This window comes from Heterodontus francisci, chromosome 31, assembly GCF_036365525.1.
Source record: "Heterodontus francisci isolate sHetFra1 chromosome 31, sHetFra1.hap1, whole genome shotgun sequence".
In the NCBI taxonomy this organism is placed as follows: Eukaryota; Metazoa; Chordata; class Chondrichthyes; order Heterodontiformes; family Heterodontidae; genus Heterodontus; species Heterodontus francisci.
Genome location: NC_090401.1, coordinates 34,390,769 through 34,410,430, shown reverse-complemented (window position 1 = coordinate 34,410,430; position 19,662 = coordinate 34,390,769). Strand labels below are relative to the sequence as shown.

Below are 19,662 nucleotides of genomic sequence, written 5' to 3'. Positions count from 1 at the left end.
TGATACAGATCAGTCTCTCACAATCCTATAAGATTACTATTTCTAGGCTTGGTATTTGTATTATCAAATTGTCAATTTTCATGCAGCTGTAAAAACTTGGAAACAGCAAAAGCATAATTATTAAAATGTTTCTGTTCTTTACCACTGTTATCTATATGAGCATCATTCCCCAGTACAAGATTGGTATTTGTAGCAGACTATTACTAGTGAATTTCAACACTTCTACAGATTTGGTCCTGGGTATTACCTTTTCAGTTTCTTGCTGGACAGCTTTTGTTAAGGCACTACCTATTTGTTTCTGAAGTTTCTCGGCACTTTGACACAAGACTTGGTGCTGAGCCTTTACTTCCAGCAGTTTTGTTTCAACTTTTTCCAGTTCTGCAGGATATAGCTTCCCTTGGTTCTCCTCCAATAAACATTCTGTAGCTTTGATCACATCCTCTACAACAGCAGCATGTGATTGCATATCTTCTTGCAATGCCTAGAAGGGAACATAGCTCCAAAATCAATACAACAGCATTTCTAAGCAAAAAGACAAATAAAACATCTATCAATGCATCTTGCATCTAAATACACTTCCTGCCTACATCACTTAACTTCCTGTTGTCATGTTTTAGGCACACTAAGTCAGTTCTTTTCCATTATAAATGATAATTCCGACATTTACAATGGGTTTCACCTATGTAAATATGCCACACTGCAGTTAGATATTCTTGTCACTGGGTAGTCTCGTATCCGGTCAGTGAAAATTTTCACAGATATTCTTGAAAAATCTCAGTCTCTATCCACCATTTTGTTTTCTCTGCAAACAAGTTTTAGTTGTAAGTTTTCTGTTTTCCTAAACAAATATTTTTAAGTTAATTTTTTCCCCTTTTATAGACATCTTCATATCAGCTCCTAAAGTTCGGTGGGTTCCACTCTGGAATAAGATTTATACTGCTTAGATACAACATTCTGTTAATTACTAAACCCACTGCTCTCTAGCACTACAGGATGCTTTCATGACATACATGTTCTGATGCCACAATACAACCCCACTGAATTCTGCAAAGCTAGCAATTATTCAGTCCTTAAGTTACCCAACTCTTACAGCTGGATGGTTCACAAACGACTGATACTTATCTCAATCACAACAACATCGCTAATTTTGTTTTTTTTAAACACAATGGATCCAGATAGGAACTCTGAACACATGAAGATATTTCACAGTTGCTATTATGGATTGAAAGATAACTAGCTGTTACATGAAGTTTTGAGGTGGAAGACAGCTTTCATCATATTAGTTATGCCTTTGTTCAATGCCTCAATGGCATTGGTAATAATACAGAATTTAATTAAATTTGATCATCAAATTGGAGATCAAAAGAAAAATACATTTTGAAAACAAAGTTTTCGTGATACTGAATTCTGAAACAGATGGTTCACTTCAGAACGGTTTAGGAAGACAACAGAAACAGGCATTGCTAAACAGAAGTTGACTGAGAAATTTTGTGCTGCTAAATTAATTATCTTTATTTTATCCACAGAATCAAAACTAATTAATTAACTGTCATGCAAATATGGCAAAAGGAAAAACAGGATTATTTTACTGCTGTTGAATACAACTGTACAGGGCATTGGTGAGACTGCACCTACAGCACAGTGTACAGTTTTGGTTACCTTATTTAAGGAGGTTCACTAGACTGATTCCTGGGATAAGAGGTTTGTCTTATGAGGAAAGACTGAGCAGGTTGGGCCGAAACTGATTGGCGTTTAGAAGACTGAGGTGATCTTACTGAAATGTTTAAGTTTCTGAGGGGACTTGACAGGGTAGATGCTGAGAGGATGTTTACTCTCATGGGGTAATCTAGAACGAGGGGGAATAGTTTCAAATTAATGGTCTCCCCCTTAAGACCAAGATGAAGAGGAATGTCATCTCTCAAAGGGTCGTTAGTGTTTGGAATTCTTTTCTCCAACGAGCAGTGGAGGCTGAGCCATTGAATCATTGAATATCTTCAAAGTCAAGTTAGACAGATTTTTGATTGACAAGAGAGTCAAGGATTATGGGGGGCAGGCAGGATAGTGCAGTTAAGGCCACAATCAGATCAGATCTTATTGAATGGCGGAGCAGGCTTCAGAGGTCGAATGGCCTACTCCTGCTCCTATTTCTTATGTTCTAAACCTAGTTTTGCTGCTTCTACGTGCTTTCATTTGTAAATAACGAATATCGTTACTTTTGTCTGGTAAATGCACGCAGGTGTTTTTTGATGTTTTGTCATACCAAGTAGATTGAAAAATTATTACATGTCTATTATATAATTCCAGTGTATAGGCCACTGCAGCTGGGCTAATCGTTACCCACAGGTCAAGTATTCTTTGCAAGGGCAAGCTATGTAAAAGTACAGTATCTAGTTTGTTGGGGCCAAGATCATGGCAGCATGGATTTGATGGGCCAAAAGGCCTCCTCCTGTGCTATAAATGATTTTAAAAGGGTAAAGCCACTGAAAAAAGAATGAGTTAAAAATCCTAATTAATAACAGCATTTAAAATGGAATTCTCTCTTATTAAAAAATATATTGTAACATTAGTTGCAACAAAAGATGATCTTGTTTCTCAAGCATGGTCTCTTGGATATGATAACATTGTGACCAAATTGTGCTACGTTTGTAGCAGCAAGCTTTTATATGAGACAGTATTTACAATACGAAAACAGGCTATTCGGCCCAACAGATCCATGCTTGTGTTTGCGCTTTACAGGAATCTCTTCCCACTCTTCTTCCTCTAACACCATTAACATATCCTTCTATTCCTTTCTTCCTTGTGTTTTATCTAGCTTCTCTTTAAATGCATTAATGCTAGCCACTACAAATAGTCCTTATGGAGTTCCACATTCTAACTATTCTCTAAGTAAAGAGATTTCACCTGAATTCCCTGTTGGATTTATTAATGAATATCTTATATTTATGAACTCTAGCTCTGGTCTCCCCACGAATAGAAACATCTTCTCCACATCGTTTGAGGTGAAAACATATGTTTAACCTATCAAATCCTTTCATAATCTTAAAACCTCTATCAGGCCACTCCTTAGTCTTTTCTTTTCTACAGAAAAGAACCCCAGCCTGCTCAATCTTTCCTGATGGGTATAATCTCTCAGTTCTAGTATCATTCTAATAAATCTTTTTTGCACCTTCCCCAATACCTCTGGATCCTTTTTATATGTTTTCCAGAACTGTTAACTGTACTCCCACTGTGGTCTAACCTTGGTTCCATACAAGTTTAACAAAACCTCTGCTTTTCAATTCTATCCCTCTTGAAATGAACCTCTGTGTTTTGTTTACTATTTTATGGTCTTATTAATCTGCTGTGTGAGGAGGCCACCAACTTCAGCGACTTGTGTATCTGTACCTGAAATCCATCTGCACAATTTAGACACTTATTTTCCAAGGAGTATGTGGTCTCCTTATTCTTTCAAAATGCACCGCTTCACAGTTATCTATATTGAATTTCATTTGTCAATTACACCCCCATTTTACAAGTTTATTGATTGTATTTTGTCACAGTCCTTCCCTGTATTAACTACAGTCCCTAATTTGATGTTGTCTGCAAATTTTGAAATTGTACTTCTGATTCAAGTCCAAAATCTTTCACGAAAATAGTGAACAGTGCTCCCAGCACTGATCCATGTGGAAGCTCATTTTCCACCTTTTTCCAGTCTCAGAGGGGTGGGCGTGCTGAGGCAGGTCAGAGACCTCTGGTGCCTCAAAATGGAGGCACCCTCAGATAGGTAAGTAAAAATTAAAATTCAGGATGGCCAAGTAGGCCACACCGATTGCAAGGCAAACTCCTCAAAGGTGATTGTTAGGGCCATAGGGGCTGCCTTTCCTGTCCGTGACCCCCTCTTGGGGGAATGCAGCCTATGGCTCTGATGGCACCTCCTCCACCCGAGCTGCTGCAGGGAGACTGCCTCCATGAAGTTGGTGGCCTCCCCACACAGCAGGGGCCTGCTCCATCTTTGGCAAAATGCTGGCAGCCCCGTAAAATGGCCTTTAACTATGCAAATTGGGTGCCAGGTTCTGTGGAGCGGGCAGCCAATCTGCCTTGCAGCGGGACATGACAGGGTGTCATTTTGACGCAGCTCCCTGCTATTTTACTGGCCTCCCTGCCACACAAGGAGCAGTAAAATTCAGCCCATAGAGAACAGATAACAGAGATACTGACGTCTTTTATATTAGAATTTGTTGAGAAGTAACGACTTTAAGAAACTGCATGATATACTTTTTGTAGTCTTTTCATGAGCTACTGGATTTATTTTTGCTTTTGTGTTTTGACTCCATTATTTTAAATCTGATGACTCAACTTGAAAGCAGATAGGTGATCAATAGCAAGGATGCTTTATTATTGTAAACCTGCTGTCACCAACCTGAATTACACTCTGTTGCTGATGAAGAGCAGGCAGATCACTCTCATTGACTGCCACTTGGTAACTGGATACTCTGCTAGCTGTCTGAGCCAGCCATGCACTGAGCTCATCTAGTTTCTGCCTACATTCCTCTTGTTGCTCTTGTCGTGCCTGCAAGGAGACAAAAACATACATGCCTAGTTCCCATTTCGGTGCTGCTAATTATCAGAACAATCGTTTTGAAATAGAACTTTACAGTCTAAAGAATATCCCTGGATGGGGGAACAGAGCAGATCTGTGCAGATTTTTGATGTACAAGCCTACAGACTTTAAAGAAAATTTAGTTGATTCTACCCAGGGACTGTTGCACTCATGCAGCTGAACAAATGGCCTACTTCTAATATTTAAAACATATTGGAAAGTCCACAAGAGCCAGAAATTTGGATTAACAATGGTAACATTTGAATTTGAAAAAGCAGGCATTTGAAAACTATGTATGAAAGCTAACGAGTCTGCGATCTGTAATACAAGACATATGCAAACAGGTTGATTTAAATTTAATGCTACATGTTTGTATGGTAATAGTAAGAAAATCTAGTGGGTTTTATCACCAATTTGAAAATATATTGTGAAATCTAGATTTAAAGGCGCTTACACTGCACATTCAGAAATCTGCAAAGAACATACAGCTGAGACAGTTTTATTTTTAAAGAGCTGACTGAAAATGAACAGCAGCCCTTCGTATTCTGTTCCCACCTCCAGCCCTCGTGTACACTTTAGCATCCATAGCATGAATTAGTACAATTGAGCAGGATGTGTCACACAAATACAAGGAATATATCCGAAGCCACAGTGCGGAGATTTCACAAAAATACATTTTAGAAGCAGTGCAGAATCAGCTGTTATTGAACAACAATGACAGGAACTATAAGCATGTGGTCTTGCAGTTAAAAACCACAGTTAACACTTGAATGACCATTTTCAGATCCACTGCAAAGCATTATCTTCATAATAATGTGAGCCATGGCGAGTTACGGAACAAAAGTATCTGGAAAAAGCAAGGCAAAACATGTTACAAGATTGATACAATGAACATTGGTTAGAGGGTTACTGATAGCATTGCAGCTCAACAAAAGACGCAGGAATAATCCACACAACCTAAAAAAACAACTTACCTATATACTATATGCTTCTGGCTAAGATCTCTAACTAGAACCTGATTTAAACCAGACTAAACAATCCTGGGCTGCTTTACTATGAACCCTGACAGAATTTAATTACATCATGGATATGCTTCTGCTCCATGGGCTCAAATCCCTGGGAATTCTTTTAATACTTGAGCTGTGCCAGTTTACATCTACCCCACTAAAACCAATGAGGTGTACTGCCAGTCAATTCTTTATCAGCTAAACACAGTTGAGCACGTTCCCAGTTTTCAATACCCAACAGACCCAATTTCATACAAATCTATTTATATTTTCAGTGCCATGGCATTGTGACTATAAAGAAAATACACAGCAAACTGTTTTATGTGCTACAGGGTCCCTGCTCAATTCTTTAGCTGGCTGGGCCTGAATTGTACTTACTGGGCATGCCTTAACGATAAATATGACAAAACAGCATCACCACAGCTTTCACCAACCAAAAACTGAGTTGGTCATCATTCATATTAATTGTCTTCATTTCAATAATCAAATAGTTGGAAACGAAAGGTGTATAAATATAACATTACACAACACTTTGTGATCCAAATCACAAAGAACAGTAAAATTCGTTTTCCTCTGGTTAAAGTTGCAATACTTAGCCAGAGTTTGTAAATAATTTCTCACTTTTCTGCCTATAGCTAGGTTAATATTTTATCATATACTACAAGACACTGTGAAAGTATTCTTTAAAGTTTAAAAGAGGCTAACTGGTGCAAACCTTCTTGGATTCCACAGTCTCTTTATCCTGAAGGTGAAAACCTAATGCTTCTGTTTGTGTCACAACTTTTTCAGAAATTTCTCTGAATGACCTCTGTAGCTCATTTAATAATCTAAGCAACTGTCTGCTTTGTTGAGGGGTTAGGTCTTGGGCATGTTCAGAAATAAAGAACTGAATATCAAAAGCTGCATCATCAATATTTGCTTTAGTGTGTGACAGTGATTGTTTCAGTTCCTAGGAGAGAGAGAGAGAGGGAGAACTAATTAACGTGCATTCGAATCCCAAAGTGCAACAGTATAAATCTGCATTTCAGGACTGAAGAAAATACTTTGAACACATGAAAACTATTTTTTTTTTAAACTTTAGGAAAGCAACAAGGCAATTCCAAAGCCAGTCACTTTGATTCATTAATTATATCACAATGGAGCTGCATACACCCAGGATGAAATTTAGAGTAATATAGCAATGATTCTTACTGTGGCTGATTCTAAAATGTCCACAGGGGCTGTCGAGCAGTGGTATAATACTTTACCAATTTCTACCACAATAACTCAATACGTGACCCCTCAGGTCGGTGATATGCCAATGAGTCGGTGTAACATGCCTTGCTGAGAGCTCTGGCTTCCTCTAAAATTCAAAGCACCAATGCATGTACAGTGCCATGACTGCCCGAAATTGTACTGAGTTTCAGAGGAAGCCAGAGCCGCCAGTAAAACAGGTAAAGTGGACAACAAATGGGAGGTTAAAATGGAATTGAATGCTTTTTAACATAACGCGCATGGCAGGTACTAGGAAACCTGCTACATTAAGATTTAGTATTTAGCAGTCCACCAGGACATAACTAACTTGGAAACCAGTGATATTTGTGTAATTAAGAGGAGCTGTATTCAAGGGTGGTGCCAAAAATATGAATGAGTGACTTTGGAAGAAAAAAAAACTCAACTTGCGAACATACAAAATTGATAGGCAGCTTGTCCATCTAACCTGTCCCAAAATTAAGAGAATAGGTTTAGGAAGATTTAAATGAAAAAAGTGGAACTAGATATGTAACAGGACAAGAATAATTCTTTTAGAATATCTATTTGAACTTGAAGTAGAGCAAATACAAGTAAGAGGTTATGGCTAAGTAACATGGAAAGAAAATCTACAAAGACAACAAGTGAACACTAAGAATATAGTGGCCAAATAAGGTGGTCAGAAGCAAAGTGAAGTTAAATAATTTTCAAATTTAGAAGAAAGTGTGAAGATTAGGATTCAGTCTAGTTAATCCATTAACTACAGTGGGAAAAATATTTCAGCATTTTACAAGACCTTATCACTGTTCATATCTAAGCAACACAAGTCATAAAGGTACATCTCTGACTCTTCCCTTCCTCGACTTCTCTGTCTCCATCTCTGGGGATAAGCTGTCCACTAATATTCATTATAAGCCCACCGACTCACACAGCTACCTCGACTACACTTCTTCACACCCTGCCTCCTGTAAGGACTCCATTCCATTCTCCCAGTTTCTCCATCTCCGATACATCTGCTCTCATGATGCAACCTTCCACAACAGCGCTTCTGATATGTCTTCCTTTTTCCTCAACTGAGGATTCCCCCCCACTGTGGTCGACAGGGCCCTCCCACCCCACCAGCCTCCACATCCAAAGGATCATCCTCTGCCATTTCTGCCACCTCCAGCGTGATGCCACCACCAAATGCATCTTCCCCTCCCGTCAGCATTCCGAAGGGATCATTCTCTCTGCGACACCCTGGTCCACTCCTCCATTACCCCTGACACCTCGCCCCTTCCCATGTAATCGCAGGTGGTGTAATACCTGCCCTTTTACCTCCTCTCTCCTCACTATCCAAGGCCCCAAACACTCCTTTCAGGTGAAGCAGCGATTTTCCTGTACTTGTTTCAATTTAGTATACTGTATTCGCTGCTCACAGTGCAGTCTCCTCTACAATGGGGAGACCAAACGCAGTTTGGGTGACCGCTTTGCGGAACACCTCCACTCAGTCTGAAAACATGACCCCGAGCTTCCCGTCGCTTGCCACTTCAACACGTCCCCCCTGCTCTCATGCCCACATCTCTGTCCTGGGCTTGCTGCAGTGTTCGAGTGAGCGTCAACGCAAACTTGAGGAACAGCACCTCATTTACCAATTAGGCATGCTACAGCCTATTGGATTGTACATTGAGTTCAATAATTTCAGAGCGTGACGTTTCATTTTTTTTTTAACCATGTGCCTGCTCACTGTTTTTTAAAAAATGTTTGTGCTTTTGGCTAGGGCTGTTCATTATTCTGTCATTTAATACCCTCTCTGTACTAATGCTTTGCCTTTCACCACACCATTAGCATGCTCTTTGCCTTTGCCCCATGACCTCCTTGTCAGTTAATCTCTCTGACCCTCTGTCCTATCAACAGCTTCCCTTTTGTTCTCCTTTTCCCCCCACACCTGCTTTACTTGCTTAAAACCTATTACATTTCTAAACTTTGCCAATCCTGATGAAACGTCACTTTCCTGAAACATTAACTCTGCTTCCCTTTCCACAGATGCTGCCAGACTTGTGGAGTATTTCCAGCACTTTTTGTTTTTATTTCACAAAGGTATAGGTTTGTTGCTACATGAAGATGGTTATTTAGCTGAATGGATACATGTTTACTTGGAATTTTAGAAGACATTTGGTGAAGTTCCATAAATGAGCCTTCCAAAGACTGTTAATACTCATGGAATTAGTGGAAAATTAGCCAGTTGGATTGAAAGGTGGTTTGAAAGAAGGTGATAATTACACAAATCTCTGCCTGTAAGCAGTGTGTAATGTAGTTCATTCCAGATTGCCTGTTATACACACTATTAAAGATCAATGCTAGGAGGGTTCTCCAGTAATTCATAAGATTTGCTAAAGATACCAAGCTGTGGGGTCAAGTGAGTTTTATAAGCATTCAAAGGGAACTGGACAAATGAAACAGACACAAAATGCCATATGAATTTTAATGCAGATAAATGTAAAGTAAAAACACGGGAACTGGAAATATGAATACCCTTTAACAAAAATTGGAAAAGAATGCAAATCCAACGAATAATGAAAATCCAATGAGTAATGATTCACCAAAAGTATCCAATAAATAAAAAGATGTTCTGAACATGGTTTAACAAGTTCTAATATGCTTCTTGAGGATGTCTATTAGAAAACAAATCACCGTTCATGAATTCTGTACAACTTGTTGATAAGACATTAGTTAGAATAGTGTGCAAGTTGTGTCTTCAAAAGGACCATGATAAATTGGAGGGCATTCATATATATGGCTGAGAAAGATTATCCAAGGAATTTGAAATAATTGCATGGCATGGGTGAAGTGAGTATGAAACCCATTTTTTGGAACTTAGACTGGAACAGAAAGTTAGAAGATTTGCATACAGAATAAGCAAGTAAGGCGGAAAATGTGTCAGCTGCTTCCTCGGGTGTCCAAAGAGTAAAATCTATCGTGCGTCTATATCACGAGTATGAATTTCTGATCATTGTAACTGATTGCTCTGTTTTGAACTGTCGTGAAACAGATGTGTTCTGGTGGGAAGATGTTTTAGTGAGGAAATCATCTGTGGGAAACCAACTTATACTATACCAAAGCCATTAATTAAAATTTTATTTAAAACACTTGTTTTGGAATGCTTCTCTGGTTAGCAATGCTATTTTTGCATTGCATGCATGTTATTTACTTGTGAGCTCATTTGAAATGAGAGGGTCAATCTTTTACCTTATATTGCTGCAGTTTCTGTTTCAGGGCCATCACATCTTTTGATGTCCCAGACTCTATTTTATTCACAGAATGTGTGGTTTGAATTACCAAATCCATAAGTGCTTCTTCTTTCTTTTGGAGCTGCTCGTACTCTGTGATTACTTTAGACTGGAAACAAAAGACGACATTTTAGTGCTGTATACTTTTGACTACAATTTAACCTCTGTCTATTTAATTTCCTAAATTAGTTGTTTGGAAATGACTAATATCTCCTCCTTCCCTCCCCCAAACTATTGGTGTTCTTTTACTGTTTATCTGAACAGTTTTTGTTAGATCTACACAACTCCTAACATCCAGTCACTATTTCAACAGATGTACTTCAATCGCATGTCCCGAGTTACTTTTTTTTTTACAAAAAGACCGTTTAATAAGTTCTTTATCCACACCTCTGATTCAAACGGTTTTATATAAGCGCTGACAACATCTATTTTCCATGAACATAACTGCAGCATAATGGAACATACAGACAATTTCTGCTGAATTTTGCTTTTGATGATCTGCCTAGTGGTCTGAGTACTGATAAAACTCAGTCAAGTGAAGTGAGTTTAAGAAACAAGAAAACTGATCTTTGAGCTTCATAAATGGCCATTTAGGTACTTTTAAGGCTATCTAATAAACCAATTTAAAAGCTAAAAGAATTACACTCATTCCTGAATTAAAATTTCAGTCATAGAGCTGCAAAGGTAGTCTTCTAAAACATATTCAGTCCCAGACATCATCCACTTTTCTAACTGAAAAAGTGCATATTGCCCTACTGTAGTTGAAGTATAGTGGTGAAATACTGCCATCATAATTTTGGCAATGATACAGGTTTAAATGTAACATATTGTGCCCAGCTGTTGCAAAATTGATCAAAGCTTAATTTTACACTAAGTATTTTACAGAAAGGAAATAAGCTGAACATTTCATCATCAGATAGGTAAAACTGTACTGATGAAGTGTGGTCAGGTTTGCTGCAATTATGAGGATAACATTCAAATTGAAGATGACCCAAGGAAAAGACTTTGAATAAACTCTTCGCACTCTTAGCAACTTAGCTAACTCTTCCTCTCACTCTTGTGTTTTTTCCCTATTTCTTGCTTCCCAACTTACCCCATTTACCTTACTTCTTCTCCCTTTAGGATTTTGTGCAAACAAAAATTTCTTCCCAACCTTCAACATAATTGCCAATATGTTTTAACTGGTACAAGGTATAATTACCATGGCCTGGCGATAGGTTTCTTTTTCTAAAGGCAAAATGCTCCATCAGCTCAAGACTCAAAACTTTTACATAATTTGTTCCAGATTCCAGGGTAAACCATTTCTTGAGGCTCAACATGATGGATTGAATTTTATGAGACCGCCGCCGCAGGCGAAAAAAACTGGCCACACGCCAAAGAGCCGCCTCGATTCCAAGCACGGTGGCTCATTTAAATGCTGCCACCCCTCCCCCGACCACGTGGATGGGGCAGGCTCTCCATCCCGGCAATGGCGTCAGCTGCCTGTGCGCAGGCGCTGACGCCATTTTTAAAGGGCTGTTAACTCTACAGGCAACTTTAAATATTGAAAGATTAAATGAAATTAAATCTCTTTTGCCCCTCTCCCACCCCCCCCCAATAACAATTAAATTAATTTGCTCCCCCCCCCCATAAAAACACTTACCTTTACCATCTGACCACCCCCCCTTCAACTGCTCAAACTTTAAACTATAACCCTTCCCACCATCCCTTACACCCATGATGTTAATTTGACCCCATTCCCCCCCCCACCGCACTGAGAAACCTACCCCCTCCCCTCCAGTGCTGCGCCTCGTTTCCCCATATGGGGAACCGAAGGCAAGGTATTGCCAGCCGCCGGGGTGAAGATCACAGCAGGACATCAGGAGGCAACGGGAGAATTATTAAAGCAGGTTTTTAAATTTATTTATATAGCGGTCCCGTCGCCAAGCTGCAGGGAAGGGGGGAGGCAACACCACGAGGCCTCGCTACCACCGATAATAATCGGGCTGGGCCCTGCCGGTGTCGAGGTCCGTGGCGGGCCTCATCTGGGGCCGTCTTCAGACACCCCCCGCCATGGATCCTGATGTCAAGGGCTCCTTAAAATCCAGCTTGATGTTGTGAAACATCACAACTTCTGACTGCTAAACCAGAGACAAATTAATCAGAGATTGATTCCGACTTTTTAGGTATAGCAGCTAAATAATGTGAGCTTAAGTGGCAGTTCAGTGACTGCAAATATAATGTGCTGAATTTGCAACAATTCACCCAACTTTAAACCCTGATCTTCACCAATGGTTACTTAAGAATTTCCCCTTGATTTCTTGTCTTCCTTAAACAGATCAACTAGATGGACTGCACACTAATCAAACACATATCTTAGCAAGTAGATGGCGTCCAATAGATTGATCAAGGGTAACATGTGTAAATGAAGGAAGAACACTAAATAAGTGAGTTAAGCTTTTTTGTTTAAGAATTAAGGCTCAATTTATATGAAGATGGAATCTAAATGATGAAATGTCTGTTTAACAACATTCTTTCACTCAGCTCACTTTCTCAGTTGCCAGTATGTTCATCAGAGTTCCATGCCAGGCTTTTGACACCTCACGGACCGAGGTAAATGATATTTGCAGGTTTTTTGAGTCTTTCTCAAGTGCTTTCAATAACTGTTTCGGCACATGTTGTGTGCATCCTTCGAGAATCTTATTGACTGATGCCAGCTCTTGATCAATCAGGATTGATAGCTCCTCCAGCTCTACTTCAAAATCCTGAAAATACAGTGTGAAAGTTTCTAAAGCTTATTACCATTCAATAAATATATTCACAAAAATCGAACTGAAACAAGCAAATAAAAGGAAACTCAATATGTTGTTTAACAACTATGTTTGAACAAACCTTACTGAAAGTTTATGTTGAAAGCATGCAATCCTATTAAATAAAAGTAAATCTGAACTATTAATCACAATGTACTAACCTCTGCCAAGTGGAATTGTTCATGAAGCATGGCAAGGTTGGTACCAGCTGGCTGCTGCTGCTTCAGTCTGACCTCAACATCCAGTACAAGCGAGAGGCAAGTGACAAGATTCTCATCGTGTTCTAGGCATTGCTGTTTGCTATACACAGGCTGGTGATACAGGCAATAACAAACCAAATTTACTCGTAAAATTAAAAATCCTTAATCAAATCCATGAGAAACAATTTTAATCTGCACCAATTTTAAATTTTTTGACTGTAATGCTGGCAAGAAAAAAAAGCACCTGTTGAATTGTGCCCACACAAAATACCAGCAATAAGTGGAAGATTAGCATAACTGTAGACACATTGACTACTTTGCCCTACATTATTGAAAACATCTTAGTTGGTCGACAAAGATGGAAAAAAAAACTTTCTATCTTTATTATGTTCTTTCAACAGAAGGTATTCTCTACATACCAATGAATTAGCCCATTAGCCCTTCCATCCTACTAGGACAATCTGAGAGACAGAGTACTAAAGTCTATAAACAAAACAGTAAGACTACAATATTTATTTTGGGACTTTAACACAGGAAAAATCCAAGAGCTTCAAAGAGAAGAGGAAAATTGAACACTGAATGCAACCGAGAGTGAGAAATGGTGACCGAATGCATGGCCGGGAAACTGGAAAGAGAAATCATTTACTGTAGGTACGCTGGCTGCATTGACACAGGTAGAAGTGGAACAACATAAAAACATCAGAGAGGTCAAGCAGACGTGAAGGATAACATTGAGGTTGCATTCACTAAGGATATTATTGACAACTTTCGCTAGGACTGTTTCAGTAATGTGCACGAGCTGGAAATCAGATTGAAGGAGCTTTTAGAGAAGTGAGCACAATGGTAATTTCAATTTAAAGGACCTTGCAGAGGAAATGGAAGTTGAAGATTGAGCAGCAGTTGGAGAAGGCAGAAAGGTTGAAGGGGTGAGGAGGAGCATTTTGAGGAGGGGAATGATAATATTGTTGAAGGTGAGGGAATGGTGAGTATAGGGAAAGGAAAACAAATTGATTCATCAGGAGTTCAGTGGGGAGGGGATTGAGGGAGCAGGTGATACGTCTCATGGAAGAGGCGAGCTTGGAGATTGCAATACAAGAGATAGGAGAAAAACAGATAGGAGTTTAGTTTAGTTTAGAGATACAGCACTGAAACAGGCCCTTCGGCCCACCAAGTCTGTGACGACCATCAACCACCCATTTATACTAATCCTACACTAATTCCATATTCCTACCACATCCCCACCTGTCCCTATATTTCCCTACCACCTACCTGTACTAGGGGCAATTTATAATGGCCAACTTACCTATCAACCTGCAAGCCTTTGGCATGTGGGAGGAAACCGGAACACCCGGAGGAAACCCACGCAGACACAGGGAGAACTTGCAAACTCCACACAGGCAGCACCCAGAATTGAACCCGGGTCACTGGAGCTGTGAGGCTGCGGTGCTAACCACTGCGCCACCCCAAAGGATGAAGATGAGGGTTGGTTGGGGGGGGAGGGGGGGGGGTGGTTGGTCAGGCTGAAGCAACTGCATGTCAATTTTTGAGACAATAAAGTTCATAAGTTCCTTGCATTTAAGTACTAGGAGTAAGGAGCTGGAGGCGGTAGTTTGTCATTAAGAAAAAAGGGTTTAAGACTGTCTTTGTCCTCCAGGATGATCCTATTGTCGTAGGAAAATTTAGTGCAGAATGGTTTGTGACAATTAGGCCAGATCTGTCAGTGGATGGCAAGACCAACTGTGCACCTGGTGGAATCCAGTCTAAAGCCTTCAGACTTAAGGATACAATAATGGAATATATACTTGTGGAAGAGCAGAAAGGAAAACTGTGAGCAATTAGATACGGACAAGGAACCAAGGGAGAAAGGAGGGAACTGCTGAGCAGGTCAACAGTCATAAGAGGGATGGGAAGTTAGTGTGGTAATGAGCAATCCACAAAGGAGGTGGCAGGGGAAGAGCTTTCCCCCTAGGGCACACAATGAAGATGAGGATAATGGCATTGTAAATAGGTAGGGAGATGTGGATAGTGAGCAAGATGGAAAAGTGCCAGTGATTAAGGTGACAAAGTCATGTCAGATGACACGGTCGTGGAGGTGGCCGTGAGTGTGAGTGGGTTGGGAGGCCATAAGTGAGAGTGGGTTAGTTGGTATGAAGAGTGAATTCGAGGGAGAGACCAAAGGGAATCAATGTGCAGGTTGAAATCAGCCAAGTATAAAGAGTTGCTCGATGCAAAGGCTGAAGGAGGGAGAGTACAAACTTTCAGCAAGGAAGTCAGTCATGCTTAAACTTTACATTGTTGACAACAATGTCTGGGACATCACTGCAACAGTCCCTTACAGAACTATCTTCAGCTACTCCATCAATGACCACCCTTCTATCATGTCAGGAGTTTGCTGAAAGTTCCAGTGTTCAGCTCCATTAACAACTCCTTCAAAAATATAATAGCTCATGTGATCCTACAGGAGGACCTCGATAAGATCGATACTTGGGCTGACAAACAGCAGGTAACATCTGCTAGTAGCAACTACAAATTAATGATTATCGCCAACATGAGAAAGCCCTGCCATCTTCCATTGACCTTCAATAACACCACCATGGCACATCAGAACAACTTGTATTTATATAGCACCATTAACATAATAAGCCTCCCAAGGCACTTCACAGGAGTGCTATAAAGTTTGACTGAGCCATGTAAAGAGGTATTAGGGCAGATGACCAAAGCTTCTTCAAAAAGGTAGGTTTTAAGGAGCATCTTGAAGGAGAAAAGAGATGTTGTGAATCGGAAAGAGTTAGGGAGAGAATTCCAGAACTTAGGGCCTAGGCAGATAAAGGCAGGGCCACTAATGATGCAGTAATTAAAATTAGGGATGCTCAAAAGGTCAGAATTAGATGAGCATATATATCCTGGAGGTTGTGGTGCTGCAGGATATTAGAGTTAGGGAGGGTGCAAGGCCAAAGAGGAATTTGAAAGCAAGGATGAGAATTTTAAAATCAAGGGGTTGCCAAACTGGGAGCCTCTGTATGTCGACCATCATGGGGTGATGGGTGAATGGACTTGATGCGAGTAAAGACTTGAGCAGCAGTGGGCCAGAAATTAACAATATGCTTAGTGCATGTATGTAAAGTCAGCTTGAAATAGGTAAAGGAATAGGTTAGTGCTGTAAGTTTCATTTCACTGGAAACTGCTAAGGGTTCATTTCTCTCGAAATAAACCAGTGGGATGATTATTCTAAGGTGATAACAGCTGAGGTTAGCTCGAAAGGAGCCATAGAGGAGAGGGTGAACAGTCAGAGGTCGTGGTACACATTGGTACCAATGACATAAGTAGAAAGAGGGATGCAGTCCTGCAACAAGAATTTAGGGAGCTAGGCAGCAGATTAAAAAGCAGGACCTCAAAGGTTGTAATCTCTGGATTACTCCCAGTGCCACATGCTAGTGAGTATAGGAATAGGAGGATAGAGCAGATGAATGCGTGGCTGAGGAGGTGGTGCAGGAGGAAAGGCTTTAGTTTCCTGGACCACTGGGTCTGTTTCTGGCAATGGTGGGACCTGTATAAGTTGGACGGGTTGCACCTGAACCGGACTGGGACCAACATCCTTGCTGGGAGGTTTGCTAGTGCTGTTGGGGGGTGGTGGGTTTAAAGTCATTTGGCAGGGGGATGGGATACAGAGTGGCGTTACAGTAGGGGGTGATGCACAGTCAAATATAGAAGAGAAAATGAGTCAGTCTGGAAGGCAGAGCAAATAGAGACCTGTTAAGGCACAAGTGAAAAATGCAATGCTGGATTGCATCTATTTTAATGCAAGGAGTCTCACTAATAAGGCAGATGAATTGAGGGCAATGATTAGCACATGGCATTATGATATTTTTGCTATCAGAGACATGGCTGAGGGAGGGGCAGGACTGGCAGCTCAATATTCCAGGATATAGAATCTTCAGGCATGACAGGGGAGGGGGGTAAAAGAGGTGGCTTTGGACTGTTGATCAAGGAGTCAATTACTGCAGTAAGAAGGGATGATATCTTAGAAGGCTCCGCAAATGAGGCCATATGGGTAGAACTTAAAAACAAAAAGGGGGCAATCACTTGGCTGGGAGTGTACAACAGGCTTCCAAACAGTCAGGGAGAGATAGAGGAGTAGATACGTAGCCAAATCTCAGAGGTGTAAAAATAATAGGGTAATAATAGTAGGGGATTTCAACTTCCCCAATATCAACTGGGATAGTCATAGCGCAAAAGGCTTAAAGGGGGCAGAATTCTTAAAATGAATACAGGAGAGCTTTTTGAGCTAATACGTAGAAAGTCCTACAAGAGAAGGTGCAGTACTGGACCTAATCCTAGGGAATGAAGCTGGACAAGTGGTAGAAGTGTCAGTGGGGGAACATTTCCAGGATAGTGACCATAACTAAGATTTAAGGTAGTTATGGAAAAGGACAAAGATGGACTGAAACTAAAGGTACTGAATTGGGGGAAGGCCAATTTTAAGATGATAAAACAGGATCTGGCCAAAGCGGACTGGGAGCAGATACTTGTAGGAAAGTAGACAGCAGATTAGTGGGAGTTCAGAGCCATTAATGTGAAGGGTAGAATTAACAGGTCCAGGAAACCCTGGATGTCAAGGAATATAGAGGATCGCATCAGTAAAAAAAAAGGAGGCTAATGGTAGATTCAGAATGCTGAAAACAGTGGAGCCGCTACAGGAGTATAGAAAGTGTAGGGGGAGTCTTAAAGTAATTAGGAGAGCGAAGAAGGGACATGAAAACACACTGGCGGGCAAGATAAAGGAAAATCCCAAGGCGTTTTCTAAGTATATTAAGGGCAAGAGGATAAGCAGGGCCCATTAGGAACCAAAGTGGCAATCTGTGTATGGAGCTGGAGAACATAAGTGAAGTTTTAAATGATTACTTATCATCTGTTTTCACTTTGGTAAATGACGATGTAGATGTAGAGATCAGGGCGGGGGATTGTGATATACTTGAACATATTAGCACTGAAAGGAAGTATTAGCTGTTTTAGCAGGCTTAAAAGTTGTTAAATCCCCAGGCCCAGATAAGATGTTATGTAAGGCAAGGGAAGAGATTGCAGGGCACACTACAGCCTGCCGGACCGAACATTGAGTTCAATAATTTCAGAGCATGACAGCCCCCCATTTTACTTTCATTTTTAGTTATTTTTTCATCCTTTTTTAAATTTTTTACGCATTTATTTCATTTCATCTTAGTTTGTTCAGTTTGCTTACCCACTGTTTTTTTCCAGGTTTGCACTTGCTGCTGTTCAATATTCAGTGTATTAACACCTAATCTGTACTAATGCTTTGTCTTTCAACACACCATTAACATATTGTTTGCCATTGCTCCGTGCCCTTTTGGTCAGCTATGTGGCCTGGTCCAATCTAGACCTCCTTTGTTATCTCTTGCCCCACCCCCACCTCACTTGCTTATAACCTGTGACTTTTCTAATATTTGTCAGTTCCGAAGAAGAGCCACTGACCCGAAACGTTAACTCTGCTTCTCTTTTCGCGGATGCTGCCGGACCTGCTGAGTGGTTCCAGCATTTCTTGTTTGTTTCAGATTTCCAGCATCCGCAGTATTTTGCTTTTATATAAGCGATTGCAGGGCCTCTGACACACATTTTCAAATCCTCTCTGGCCACAGGAGTTACCAGAGAACAGGAGGACAGCGAATGTGGTACCATTATTTAAGGGTAGCAGGGATAAATCAGGTAATTACAGGCCGGTGAGTCTAACATCAGTGGTAGGGAAAATACTGGAAAAAATTCTGAGAGACAGGATTAATCTCCACTTGGAGAGGCAGGGATTAATCAGGGATAGTCAGCATGGCTTTGTCAGGTGGAGATCGTGTCTGATTAACTTGATTGAATTTTTTGAGATGACGAAATGTGTAGATGAGGGTAAAGCAGTTGTGTAGTCGACACGGACCTCAGTAAGGCTTTTGATAAGGTTCTGCACGGGAAATAGGTTTACAAGCTAAGAGCCGATGGGATCCAGGGCAATTTGGCAAATTGGATCCAAAATTGGCTTAGTGGCAGGAGGCAGAGGGTAATGGTCAAGGGCTGTTTTTGCGAGTGGAAGCCTGTGACCAGTGGTGTACCGCAGGGATTGGTGCTGGGACCCTTGCTGTTTGCAGTATATATTAATGATTTAGACGTGAATATAGTAGGTATGATCAGTAAGTTCGCAGATGACACGAAAATTGGTGGTGTCATAAATAGTGAGGAGGAAAGCCTTAGATTACAGGACGATATAGATGGGCTGGTAAGATGGGCGGAGCAGTGGTAAATGGAATTTAATCCTGAGAAGTGTGAGGTGATGTATTTTGGGAGGAATAACAAGGCAAAGGAATATACAATGGATGGTAGGACCCTAGGAAGTACAGTGGGTCAGAGAGACCTTGGTGTACTTGTCCATAGATCACTGAAGGCAGCAGCACAGGTAGATAAGGTGGTTAGGAAAGCACATGGGATACTTGCCTTTATTAGCCGAGGCATAGAATATAAAAGCAGGGAGGTTATGATGGAGCTGTATAAAACGCTAGTAGACCACAGCTGGAGTACTGTGTACAGTTCTGCGCA

General features: G+C 40.6%; 1 protein-coding gene across 1 annotated transcript in view; it reads right to left on the bottom strand.

Annotated features, from left to right (window-relative positions):
* The window catches only part of LOC137347131 (microtubule-actin cross-linking factor 1-like), a 441,060-nt gene that overhangs the window by 216,337 nt on the left and 205,061 nt on the right, over positions 1 to 19,662 (bottom strand). The window contains 6 exon segments of the mRNA XM_068011260.1: positions 248 to 481; positions 4,400 to 4,549; positions 6,302 to 6,535; positions 10,045 to 10,194; positions 12,614 to 12,829; positions 13,036 to 13,185. Of these exon segments, the coding sequence (XP_067867361.1) occupies positions 248 to 481; positions 4,400 to 4,549; positions 6,302 to 6,535; positions 10,045 to 10,194; positions 12,614 to 12,829; positions 13,036 to 13,185 (1,134 nt within the window).